Raw genomic sequence first — 13,613 nt, 5'->3', positions numbered from 1 at the left:
TTCCCACATCCTCACCAACATTTATTTTTCCTTGTATTGTTGATAATTGCCATCCTGACTGGAATGAGATGGAATCTCAGTGTAGTTTCAATTTGCATTTTTCTAATTGCTAGAGGTATCAACATTTTTTTCATATATTTGTTGACTATTTTTTTCTTCTGTGAAGTGCCTATTCAGTTCTGGGAAAAGGGTATTAATATGTATCTATTCCAAATGATGTGCAACCATTTTTGTAGTGTTTAAGGCAACCAAAGAGAGTGGGTTTTATGGAAATACTTTCTTGGAAGTAACTCTAGTGAAACATAAAGTTATAAGTATGATAGTAACATAAAAGATTACTATCAAATAGACAGTGATTAAAGAAATTTAATTATATGGAAATTATTTATGTTTTATGTTTTAATCTTGTTTCTCTTTTAAGGCAACAAGTCCCCTTCTTTGTGGTTGAAAGATGTTATTAAGAAAGAAGATATTTCTTTTCTCATAAACACATTTGAGGGGGGAGGCGCAGGCTGTGATCAGCTATCAGGCATCCTTGCTCAACCAACTCTCTTGCATTTGCGAGGGCCATTCAGCCTGCGAGTGACCCTGCAGTGGATGGACCTGTTCCTAGCAGCACTAGAGTGCTACAACACGTTCATCGGGGAGAAGACTGTGGAAGCCTGCGAGGTCCTGGGTAAGTCAAACTTAACCTCTAAGTTAGCATAGCCTGTCTGCTAGGCATCATCCTGGTAGATAGCTCGCTGCCATGTCAAAGTGATAGTAACAGTTGACAACAGACTCTGGTTACTTAGTGCTATGCAAAGAATTTTACCTGCATTCTCATTTGTGTCAGTCAACTTTCTGTTGTGACAAAACATCTGAGGTAATCAGCTTACAAATAGGAAAGGTTTATTTTGGCTCATGATTTCAGAGGTTTCAATCCATGGTTAATTGGTGTTTTTGTCTTTGGGCCTATGTTGAAGCAGTTTTTAGTGTTGGGAGTACGTGTCAGAGGGAGCTGTTCACATCATGGCAGCCAGGGAGATTGAGAGAGAGAGAGAGAGAAAGAGAGAGATATCAGGGGTTGCTGGGGATATGGCTCAAGCAGTAGCGCCCTCGCCTGGCATGCTTGCGGCCCAGGTTCGATCCTCAGCACCACAGACAAAACAAAGATGTTGTGTCCGCCGATAAACTAAAAAATAAATATTAAAATTCTCTCTCTCTCTCTTAAAAAAAAAAAAAAAAGAGAGAGAGAGAGAGAGAGAGATATCAGGGGACAAGAGTCCTAGTAGCTCCTTCAGGGATATGTCCCTAAACCCTAAATGTTTCCCACTAAGGCGTACCTCTTAAAGGTTCCACCATCTACTAGTATGCCACAGGAGCTGGTGGCCTAAGAGCTTTCATGCATAGGCCTTTGGGGGACCCGCATCCAAACTATAGCATCACTGAATCCACAGTGAATATGATATGGATGACAAAACACAGACTGCACAAACATGGCCAAAACGTCCACAAGCATTTTTTATTTGATTTTCTTGGAGTGTTGGGGATCAAAACTCAGGGCTTCACATACGCAAGCCGAGTGCTCTGCCACTGAACTACACTCCCAGCCATTTCACATCCATTTGTGAAGCCCTGTTCACAAGTTCTTCATGAATCTTTAGTAAAATACCCTGTAAAGGTTTTCGTTTGCATGAATAACTAAAAGAGTTCATCAGGATAGGAAATTCTGTGATTTTATTCCAAGTTTTTGTGTAGTATCTTTTTTTCCTTACATTTTCATATTTCTTCAGCTTTTTATCGTTCTATGGTAGTAATAGTGCTTTTTGCAGAGGACAGGATCCAAGTGTGTACTCTTAGCCCATGCTGGAAGAAAAGAGGTGGGCAGCTTCATCCTTCTGGTGACCTCTGTGGGGTGTATGAGGGAAGGAGGTGACTCTTGGGGATGGAGCATATGGATGGAGGATATGGAGCTAGCAGATGTGCCCTTTGCTTCAAGTTCTGCAGCGAGGCTTCTTATAAATCCTCTTTCCCATGGGTTGAACCAGACTATTTAAATTAATTTTTTTTCTTTTTTGGTCCTGGGGATTAAACTCAGGAGCACTTGACCACTGAGCCACATCCCCAGCCCCGCTCCCCCTTTGTATTTTATTTAGGTAGAGGGTCTCACTGAGTTGTTTAGTACCTCGCTAAGTTTCTGAGGCTGGCTTTGAACTCATAATCCTCATACTTTAGCTTTCTGAGCCTCTGGGATTGCAGGCATGCGTCACTGCACCTGGCTGAATTTTTAAATTGGAGTATTCAGTATTCTAGTTCTTAGTTGTGGCTGAAATACTAAAAGAACTATCATTTTTTCTTTAATTCTGTCAGAGATAAAGTTGGTATTATGGGAATTTGGGAGAGGGGGACTAGGTCTTAGTTTTAGCTTGAGAACGGTAGAAGCTGGGCCTAGTGAGGAGTGTGTATGTGTGTGTGTGCACATGTGTACACGTGCTGGAGTTTAGAAACAGTTCATTCAATTCTGAAAACAGTTGACTCAGAAGGACAGGTGAAAATAGTCGATTCAGGGGCTGGGGTTGTGGCTCAGAGGTAGAGCACTTGCCTGGCATGCATGAGGCACTGAGTTTGATCCTCAGCACCACATAAAATACAATAAAGATATGTGTCCACCTATAATTAAAAAATACATATATAAAAAAAAAAACCAGTCGACTCAGAAGGATGGGTGAAAACAGTTGAAAAACTTTTCACCAGTGTTAGCCATTGTAAATAATACTTTAAATTCGTTGTTTAAAACTCTCAGAAAGTTTTAACAAGGAAAAAGTTCAGGAAGCAAAATATGCAAAATCTTCTCCCCTCATTGCAATCCTCAGTGATAAAAGCTAATAACAGTTTAGTATTTACTCTTGTAAACTTTTTCTGTATACCAAAAATTGTTTGTATGTATTTTCTCATTTTTTTGCATTCTTGTTGCTATTTTAAGATAAAACTTTAAAAACTTTAAAACCCGTATTTTCTATTTAGTCATTTATATGTGGTGCTATTAATCGAACCCAGTGCCTCATTTAAAAATGTTCATTAATTCAATGGTTCCTAAGTGCTATAGTAGTTTTGTATTTAATGTCATCAGCTTTAAAATACAATTTGTTTACTGGAAATTTTGCAGAGTCCCTGAGTTGATGTATTCATTCCATACCCCTCATACTATTTTATCCCAAAGTATTATGTTTTTTGTTTCATATTTTACTTATAATCCTGTCTATGTCTTTGCAAAGAAAGGATCTGCATGTTTAAAGATTTTTTCAATGTCATTTCATTACGTTTATTATTAGGGCACTTATATTAATTACGACTGTATTGATATAATAAGAATTTTAATAAATAACTATTACATATGAAATGTTAAATTACATTTTTGGATATTTGATTTTGTTTAGTTCATATTGCTTAATGATGGGGGTAAGTTCTGAGAAATGCATCCTTAGGCAAATTTATTTTGTGGGTTTTTTTTTTTTTTTTTGGTTGTTGTTCTAGTGATTGAACCCAGAGATACTTTACCACTGAACTATATCCCCAGCCCTTTTTATTTTCTATTTTGAGGTAGAGTCCAACTAATTTACTTAGGGCCTAACTAAATCAATAAGGCTGGTCTCAAATATGTGGTGGGCATTTATTCTGATGATTTGCTGGAGACAAGGATATATGATGTTTGAGAAGGTAATTCTTTTTTTTTTAATATTTATTTTTTTGGGTGTAGATGCACACAACACAATGCCTTTATTTTTATGTGGTGCTAAGGATTGAACCTGGGTCCCGCCGTGCTAGGCGAGCGCTCTACCGCTGAGCCACAATCCCAGCTCAATGTAATTCTTAATATATAGTCTCAATTCTTTGAATACATAGTGATCTGTTACTAAATTATTTTTAACAGTGCGTTAATTAACATTTTGATTAACTTTATCTTACATTGAAAACAAAGAATTGGCAGCCCTCAGACTTATAAGATTTTTTTTTTTAGTTGTTGGTAGACCCTTATTTTCTATTTAGTCATTTATATGTGGTGCTATTAATCGAACCCAGTGCCTCATGCATGCTAGGCAAGCACTCTACCACTGAGTTATAACCCCAGCCCAAGAAGATTTCTTACTTAGTCATTACCTTTATTTATTCTTTGAACATTTATACTGATATTTCAAATTGTCCCTTTGTTTGTGTCTCTGAAGGTCTTTAATCCTGGAGTACTGGGAGAGGTTAGTAGTATGTTAGGTGAAAGACCAGTCATGGTGAATGGGACAAGAGAAACAGCCCAATTGTGTCCACACAGATGTTTTATTAAAAAAAAAAAAAAAAGTGATGTGTAGCAGATAGGAAATTGTTTCTATAAGGTGCCCAATGCCCGTCCACACTTACTTGAAGACCACTGCCATAATTTGTCTTATATTGCCCCTTTCAACTACATTTAGGTTGTTTTGGTTTTTTTTTTGTTAATAAAAACAATACTAAAATTAACATTCTTATAAACACATCTTTGTGGTTCTGCCGTTATTTTTTTTTAGTTGTGGATAACACAGTATTTTTTTTTTTATGTAGTACTGTGGATCAAACCCAGTGCCTCACACATGCTAGGCAAGTGCTCTACCACTGAGCCACCACCCGAGCCCTCTGCCATTATTTTATTAGATTAATATTTAGTGCTGGATCAAAGCATAGGTGTATTTTAAACAGCTGATAGAGATTGGCATGCATATTTTTTCAAGCTTTGAGTATGAATTGCCAAATTGCCCTTTTAAGGGATCATATTAATTTATATTCTCATAGGCAGTGTTTGAGAATCATGACTTGATCTTGTATAGGTAAATTATTGTATGAGTCCAAATTGGATTCTATTTGGATTGTACTTTTGGGTTTTAATTTTGAAATTAGTGGAGTTAGGAAGAAGCATATATTAATATTTTAATGTAATTATTTCTAGGTATTGAATCACAGTGTTCAGTTTGGAAGTCAGTGACTTTCTTTTTAGAAAGTATTGCTATGAAAGATATTACAGCAGCAGAAAAGTGTTTTGGCACTGGGACAGCAGGAGATAGACCCAGCCCACAGGAGGAGGAAAGGTACAACTATAGTAAATGCACAATTGTGGTCCGGGTCATGGAATTTACCACAACCCTGCTCAACACCTCTTCAGAAGGATGGAAGGTAGGGTCTCTCGTGTTGCTCTGTTAATTTGATGTTAGAACTCAGCTTTTAAAGTTCCTATTGGAAATGGCTGTGGCTTCTCTGGAACTTTCCATTGCCAGAAGATTTATCCATTGTTACTTTATTTTAATTGACAAAAATTCTTTGTGTTTATGGTGTACAACATTTTGGTATGTGTAAATGTGGTGAAATGACTAAATCAAACTAATGAACATATATGTTACTTCACATTTTCTTTTGTTCTTGTAAGAACATTTAAAATTTGCTATCAGGAATTTTCAAGTATATATTACATTGTGTGTATGTGTGTGGAGCGGGGAACTGGGGATTGAACTCAGGAGGGCTGTCCCACTGAGCTACATTCCTAGCCCATTTTGCTTTTTTATTTTGAGACAGGATCTCACTGACTTATCTAGGCTAGCCTCAAACTTGTGATCCTCCTTCCTTAGTCTTCCCCATCACTGGGATTACAGACATGTACCTCCTGCCTGACAAGACATTATTATTCATTGTAGTTACCATGATGTACAATCTGTTTTTGAAAATACATGTTGATCCTCTCTAATCCAAAAATCTGAAATCTAAATGTTCCAAAATCTGAAACTGAATGTCATGTTGGCACTCAAAAAGTTTCAAATTTTGGAGCATTTTAGATTTCATATTTTTGGATTGGGGATTCTCAACTATGCATATATTCCAAAATGTGAAAGAATTGAAGTCTGAAATACTTCGGTCCCAAGGATTTCAGATAAGAGTTACTCAACCTCCAATAAAACTGCATACCTTTCAGATTTTAGATGTGGGAATAAAGTATGAAATAGTTTTTCTGAAGTTTCATTGGATGCTGTAGTTAGCATTGTGATCAAACATCTGCCTTAGAAGCAAACTTGCAAATATTTGTAAATGTAACTGTGAAATGTATTATATTATTCAAAGTCCACTTAGTCCATCCAGTTGCTGCTGTATGCCAGGCCTTACTGTAGGCTCTGGGGATATAGCAGTGCCCTAAACCAGGGCCAGCAACTATGTTCTAAAGGCAAGACCACACCTGCTACTGCAGATTCTCATAAAGTTTTATTGGAACATGGCCATCTGTGTGTATCTACCTGTTGTTCATGCTGCTTTCACAATAGAATGGGTTAAGGAATTGCAGCAAAGACTGCATGGCCCACAAAGTTTGCTGGACCATGGCTCCATTGATACAAAAATTCTCAACCTCACAGACCTTACATTGTGGTGAAAAATAGCTGTTGACTGATAGAAGTAATTTTATTTGAACCATCTCTTAACAGCTCCTGGAGAAGGATTTGTGTAACAAAAGCCTTTTAAACCTCTTGGTGAAAACACTGTGTGAGCCCATGAGCATAGGTTTCAATATTGGTGATGTCCAGGTCATGGATCATCTTCCCAGTGTTTGTGTGAACCTGATGAAAGCACTAAAGAAGTCTCCATACAAAGACATCCTGGAGACTTGCCTGAAGGAAAATCTAACAGTACAGAGGTGGGTACTCAAGTCACACTCAGTGTTATCTTGTGGAATTTAAAGTCCCAGTGCATTGCAGTGCTCCTGGCAGCTTTGCATATACACTCAGCTGCTGTAGCTCCTGTTTTCTCCAGGAAAGGTCTTGACATCATGGGTTTGGAAATCATGTATTTAGGAAATGCTTTCCCTGCACCTAGAGTGGGGGAGTGGCAGGTGCATGAGCCTTGTCTGGGGTTGCCTGCTTGCTTTCCAGGACTATGTTAATGAATTTGAGAGCTAGGTAATTAGTGAATTTAATACAACTTACATGTTCCTCAGTGTGTCCTGATAACAAAATTAGAATTCACTTCATTTTCTTCCGGTTTCCCTCACATGGGCAGCATTGAGGAGCTTTGTGCCATTGACTTGTATAGCCCTGACACTCACTTGGAGAGGACCAAGCTGACTTCGGTCGTGTCAGCCTGTAAACAGCTTCACAGAGCTGGCTATTTGCACATTATATCACCACCTCAGGTAACCATAACCAATTTGTTTTAACGTTTCTTTTAGTTTGACTATGCTATCTGGTCTATATATTCATATTCTTTGTAAAATATCTTATTTTATAGGACATGCTAAAATAGGAATTTCAGTAATACTTGCTTTAGAAATGTAGGTTTTATCTGCAATATAAAATGAAAGTAAATATGAAATGAAAGTGAAATAAAGAATAGTTGAAAATTTTCAGAGCAGCCTTTTAAAAATCTTTAGGAACCAACTGCTATTACACCTGTGTGGCAAGACAATGCAAATTGAAAAAAAATGTAGCATAGAAAGCAAAGTTTGGGTTGAGAATGTCCTGAACCTTGGAAGGCATTTGTCAGTGTCAGCTAACATAGATTTTTTTACCTAATGAGAGAGGTGAAATTGTGTTTTTCTATTGAATATGTTAATTTTATTTTAGTGTATAGCCTCACATCATTCTGTTGGCACAAGACTTCTCTTCCTGGTTTATAAAGGGATTGCACCTGGAGAGGAACAGTGTCTGCCATCATTGGACCCTAGCTGTAAGCACCTGGCCAGTGAACTCCTGGAGTTGGCCTTTGCTTTTGGAGGACAGGTAGGAAAAACACTTGTATGTTGTGCTTTCTTCATGATGGATATGTGTAACTCACTAGCAGTGTGTCTCTAGGAAAAGTATAATTTAGTTAGGGAAGATCTTAGCTGGACGCTGGACGGGTATTATAATTGATTTACAATGAACTTTCTTTATAAAGACTATTTTCTTAACATTTTTTTTTTAAATAAAGGATCAATAGTTTTAAATTGAAGGTTTGTCATGTTTTCCAAAGAACTTTAGGCAAAGAACATTTTGTGACTATAACCTGTGACTTCTATCTTTTGTGGTTCTTAGGATAGATGGCTTGGGAAGGCTCTGGAGGAAAATCCCAGAAGCACCCAAGCAGCACAGCAAAAGTCTTTAAGGCTCTTTGAACTGAATAGGGCTAGTCTTAGTCTGCTGTAGCTGAGGTCTGCAGCTATCCTGTGTGTTTGCTCCATTACATTTTCCATTGTCCCTTTTCCCATTGCAGGGACTTCTTCCTTGATCGTTTGTCCTGTTGGTATAGAAAATTACATTTAAATTGTTTAACAATACTTGCCCAAAAAATACCATCCAAGCAGCAGCAAGATTTTCTAGAAATTTGGAAACAACATCATTCAGGGATTTTTTTTTTTTTTTTTCTAAAGTGAAACCTAGAAAATGGAAGCTAGAGCTGGGGCTGGGGCTCAGTGTGCAGAGTACTGACCTAGCATCTGTGAGGCACTGGGTTCGATCCTCAGCACCACATAAAAATAAACAAAATAAAGGCATTCTGTCCATTTATAACTACAGAAAAAAAAATTAAAAGAAAATGGAAGCTAATTGAAGTATGTACAAATAAAACTTTAACCCAGGCTTCACATATCAAGTTCCCTTTAGAACTCTACCCTAGAATTTTTTCTGTAACATGAAGATAGGCCCTTGCACGGTCTTCTCTCTTCCTCACAGTGTGAGCGCCTGGTGAGTCTGCTCCTGAATGAAGCGCTGCTGTTCATGCCATCCTTGGGTAACTCAGAGAAAAGCATTATTAGGTTCTCCCATGGGGAGTATTTCTATAGCTTGTTCTCAGAAACAATCAACGCTGAGCTGTTGAAAAATATAGACCTTGCTGTATCAGAGCTCATGAAATCATCAGTGAACAATCCCAAAATGGTAAGAAAACTTTTCTTTAAATATTTTCTTATGTAATTATGCTTATAAAAACAGCCATATTTCTGAAATTATTTTTCAAAACAAGATAAGATTTCTTCCTGGAGGATTAAAAGTTATTGTTAATATTTCAAAAGAAAACCCACAAAAACAAAACACCATCTTTATCAATAGTTAATAAATGTAAATGGATTCTGAAACATTCATGATGTTTTTCATTCTCTCCTGCCTCTAAAATTTCTAGGACTAATATCATAAGGCAAACCTTACAGTACAGGACTTTTGCCAAGATGTCATAATGAATCCAAGCCTTTGTCCCCGAGTAGCAAGCCCAGGCTATGGCTGCAGGGAGCCTACCTTGTCAGTGCAGGCCCACCAGGGTGTGCCAACCTGTTGCCTCACCGTGGCCTGCCCCTAGGCCAGGTGAGCAAATAGGAAAACAGAAATGGGGGCAGACCCAGATGGAAATTGCAGGAAAGTTAACTCAAGAGCTAACCAATAGCATTGATACTTTCCAAGATCTGATTAACATAAATCTGGACCAATAACATTGGTACTTTTTCAAAATCTCATTAGCATAAGTTTGAACCAGTAGCATTGGCCTGAGAGCTATATAAACCCTGGACTAGCTCCTTCAAGCTGCAATCCCTCTTGCCCTGCAACAGTTCTTGTCTTCCCACTTTAATAAATGCTACTCTTTTACACTCTTTCTCGTCTATGGATTTCATCCTTCAAATTCATGAGACAAGAACCCAGAAAGAAGAAATTAGTGGTGAACTTCTGGGGTCTGCTGTGACACCAGAAGGCATAGCCCACTTAAAAGCGGCAGCACATCACTTGATAGTAGTGGAGAAGAATTTGGTTTTGCCAGTTACAATCCTGGCAGATATCCCTGTCTTGATTAGCTGCTAACATAAAATGGGCTTTCTTGACTGCCGAGGCCTGCAGCTTATGCAGTTCCCACATGCCAGCAGAAGCAGAGAAACTCTGATTTCAGCAATGAAGCTTTCATACCTAACCTACAAGGGTGTAACTGCCCTTGCTCCCATGAATTGATCTTCCACACTGCTAAAGGTTTCTCATGCCATCAGTGCCAAGTCATTTCCTGCATATACTTGCTATATCTGTCTTGTCCTTTTCATATTGATTCTTCGGAGATCAATATTTAATAAATCTTTGACTTTGGTTCGTTAAACTTCTGAAATTTTGAAATGTAACCTGCCTGTAGACAGAAAACATGTTGGTATGATAATTTTAAGGGGGAGGTTGCAAAGTTGAACGCTCTTATTCCAAACAGTGCTTTCTTGTTGTCAAGGGACTATTTTGTGAGATACTACTAGCATTTATCTATCTATCTATCTATCTATCTATCTATTATTAATTAATTTATTCATTTATGTGTAGAGGATTGAACACAAAACCTTATGCTTCCTAGGCAAATGATCTACCAGTGAACTATATCTCCAGCCATGAATTTGTATTCATTAAAGTTAGAAATAAAATGATAGTGGATATATCAGGAAATTTAACATTTTGAGCTTTTAAACTGTTTAGGCTTCTGGTGAAAATGATGAATAAAAACATACACATTTATCTTTGTTCCTTCCCTATCACACTAAATTAATAAAACAGGATTAAAAATAATAATGTTGTCTTGAAGGATACAGAGAAAAGACTTCCAGGGTGACAAAGGCTGTGAAGAGTTTTATTTTTTTTAAATGTAATTGGATGTGCTGACACTCGGAGCATAAATATTTCTATTGTTATATCTTCTTATTGGATTGTTCCCTTTACCAGGATGCAGTGTCCTTGTTTGTGTGTGTGTGTCTCTCTCTTTTTGGTACCAGTGATTGAACTCCGGGCCTCTTAGCCACTGAGCCACATCCGTAGCACATCAATAAATAAAATAAATATTTTATTTAGAGACAGGGTTTCACTAAGTTGTGTAGATCCTTGCTTAAATTGCTAAAGCTGTCTTTGAACTCACTATCCTTCTGCCTCAGCCTCCCAAATTACTGGGATTACAGGTGTGCAGATTATAGGTGTACACCACCACACCCAGCTCTTCTTTGTCTATTCTGATTAATTTTTGTTTGAAATCTGCTCTGTGAGATAGGAGAATAGCTATTCCTGCTTGTTTTGAGGGTCGTATCCCTGGGATTTTTTTTTTCATACTTTTACCTTCATCTTGTGGGTGTCTTTACCTATAAAACAAGTCTTTTATAGACAACATATAGTGGTATCTTGTTCTTTGATCCATTCTGCTAATCTGTGTCTTTTAATTGGGCAGTTGAGACCATTAGCTTTCAGCATCACTGTAGAGATGGTGTTCGTGGTTTCCTGTCATTTTCGTGTTTTGTTATATTTAATATTGCCTTGATTCTCATTTAGTGGATTACTCTTCTATTGATCTTTCTCTGTTTGGGAACTTTGCAATTTGTTTTTGAGTTCCCCTGTGTGCAGTTTATCTTTCAGTATTCTTTGTCATGCTGGCTTGGTGATCATTAATTCTTTTAGTATTTCCTTGTTATGGAAAGTTTTAATTTCCCCCTCTATTTTGAAACTGAGCTTTGCTGAGTAAAGTAACCTTGGCTGGCAGTTGTTTTCTTTTAGAGCTTGAACTACTTCATTCCAGGCCCTTCTTGATCTTAGGGTCTGAATTGAGAAATCAGAAGTGAGCCTTATTGGTTGGCCTCTAAATGTGACCTGTTTCTCTCACAGCTTGTAGTATTTTTTTCTTTTATTTTCTATGATAGACATTTTGATTATGATATGTCAATAGAGAGCTTCTCATTTGAATAGGTCCATTTTCTATGCAATCCAATCTGTTAGTGATGCTTTCAAGTGCATTTTTAATTTCTTTGATTGTTCTTTCATTTCCAGGAGTTCTGATTGGTTTCTTTTCACTGTTTCTGTTTCTTTATTGAAATGGTCTTTCACCTTCTGCATTTGCTCTTAATTCATTACTTAGATCTTCCTTTAGTTTACTGATAATTTCAATAATCAATTTTTTATAATATTTCTCTGGGATTTTGACTATCCATATCAGTAGAATCCTTTTTGGGGGGATTATGAATTTGGGGGAGAGATTTGTTTGCCTGTTTCCTCATATATTCTGAGGTCCTAGACTTGTGCACTAATTGGGTTCCCCTTCTTTTTTACTTGTGTCCAATTATCTTGTTTTTTCCGGGACTTTTCTCTGTTTTTGATGTATAAGTAGAGGTTCCAAGGGGTGGGAGTTGAGGTTCCTTTCTGATTATTCCTCCTTGCGTCCTTCTTATTGGTTTGGGTTTCTGTCTCCTCAGTTCTTTGAGTTGAAGTAACATTAGGGCTCAAGTAGGGGTATATTGTATGTAGGGTGGGATTCACTACTGCTTGGTTGAGATGTATTTCTCACCTGTAAGATCTCTACTCTGTGATCTTTCCAAGCCCTTTAGAGGGAGCAAGAATCAGGAATGGAACTAATGTTAGCAACAAATATACAGCCTTAATATAAATGCCTAGTGTCTACTTTGACACCTATATAGGAATGGTGGGGTCAGCTTTTAACAATAATACCTACAATAAAAAACTGAACTAGATCAGGCATTTGACAGTAGGTGACTACTATGTTGTCCTATACTTTAATAATTACAACAGTTTGAATGGGGTAGGAATTACATAGTCTGTATAATTTTCTAATAATTAGTGGAATTACAGTTTCTTAAGAGAAAATAGGGTAGGCAAGAGAAAGTTTGAAGTGTTTGAAAAAGTGATCAGAGGAGAGAAGTGGTAGGGAACAGATGTCAGCTGTAAAGAAGGGATAATAAGCTAACTGAACATATTGAGAAAAAGAGAAGAGGAGGGAATAGGAGATTTTGGCTGTTACTGGGGGAAGAGAGTGAAGAAGGGGAGCTAGGATGTAGGTGTAAAAGAACAGCCAATGCTGGGTATAGTGGCACATGCCTGGAATTCCAGCAGCTTGGGAGGCTGAGGCAGGAGTATCACAAGTTCAGTGCCAGCCTTGGCAACTTAGTGAGGCCCTGTTTCAAAATCAAAAACATAAAAAGTGGCTCAGTGGTAAAGTTCAATCTCTAGTACCAAAAAAAAGAGAATAAGCCAATGTAAAATTAAAACAATACAAATTCTTGTATAATTGTAATGTACCTAAGTTTAATGAAAACTAAATAATGAATATATTCAAGATAGAGAGCTATCAATGTGTAAGTAAAAGTTATTAGGGTATATGTGTGTGTGTGTGTGTGTATACATATAAATATATACTCAAACAGTTATTTGTTTTATTTGTTTTTATGCTCTCACATATACAAAAAATCATACATAATGAAAAGGAAAAAAGCAAAGAGTAATACAGTATGGTAAAATGATGTTTGAAAAAGTCGAAAAAATGTTAAAATATAATAAAGCTAAAAAATGGGAATATGGAGTAAAAAAGAAAATCTTAATGAGAGATAAAAGGCTTGTTTCCACTGTGGTAGTTAAATCTGCTGGTAGGAATGGATTTTCAGACTTTATTTTTTTGGCTCTGTATTTTTGGTGACTGTCCTTGTGCTCCTCGTGTAGCTACTAGCAGGGTGTAGTAGCTCTCAGCTTCTAATCTCCCAGTATTGGGTGGGATTGATTGGGAAGTGCTGATGAATAGTACAATCTGAGTATCTGCCTTGGAGTAACACACTCCTGGAGGGCTCACCAACACCCCCCCCCACCCCCCACCCCCCGCCA

The 13,613-nt window shown here is 37.4% G+C and overlaps 1 protein-coding gene across 4 annotated transcripts in view; it reads left to right on the top strand.

Annotated features, from left to right (window-relative positions):
- Prkdc (protein kinase, DNA-activated, catalytic subunit) overlaps positions 1–13,613 on the top strand; it is a 175,861-nt gene that overhangs the window by 55,102 nt on the left and 107,146 nt on the right. For all 4 annotated transcript variants that reach the window (XM_058574014.1, XM_046428525.2, XM_046428524.2 and 1 more), the window contains 6 exons: positions 422–676; positions 4,955–5,178; positions 6,471–6,679; positions 7,042–7,174; positions 7,605–7,760; positions 8,691–8,894. In XM_058574014.1, the coding sequence (XP_058429997.1) occupies positions 422–676; positions 4,955–5,178; positions 6,471–6,679; positions 7,042–7,174; positions 7,605–7,760; positions 8,691–8,894 (1,181 nt within the window). The remainder of the gene's footprint in view (positions 1–421; positions 677–4,954; positions 5,179–6,470; positions 6,680–7,041; positions 7,175–7,604; positions 7,761–8,690; positions 8,895–13,613) is intronic.

This window comes from Marmota monax, unplaced genomic scaffold (assembly GCF_021218885.2).
Source record: "Marmota monax isolate L192 unplaced genomic scaffold, Marmota_monax_Labrador192_F-V1.1 WCK01_AAM20220418_F8-fsc00044, whole genome shotgun sequence".
Lineage (NCBI taxonomy): Eukaryota > Metazoa > Chordata > Mammalia > Rodentia > Sciuridae > Marmota > Marmota monax.
This window is presented reverse-complemented; position numbering and strand designations above follow the sequence as displayed.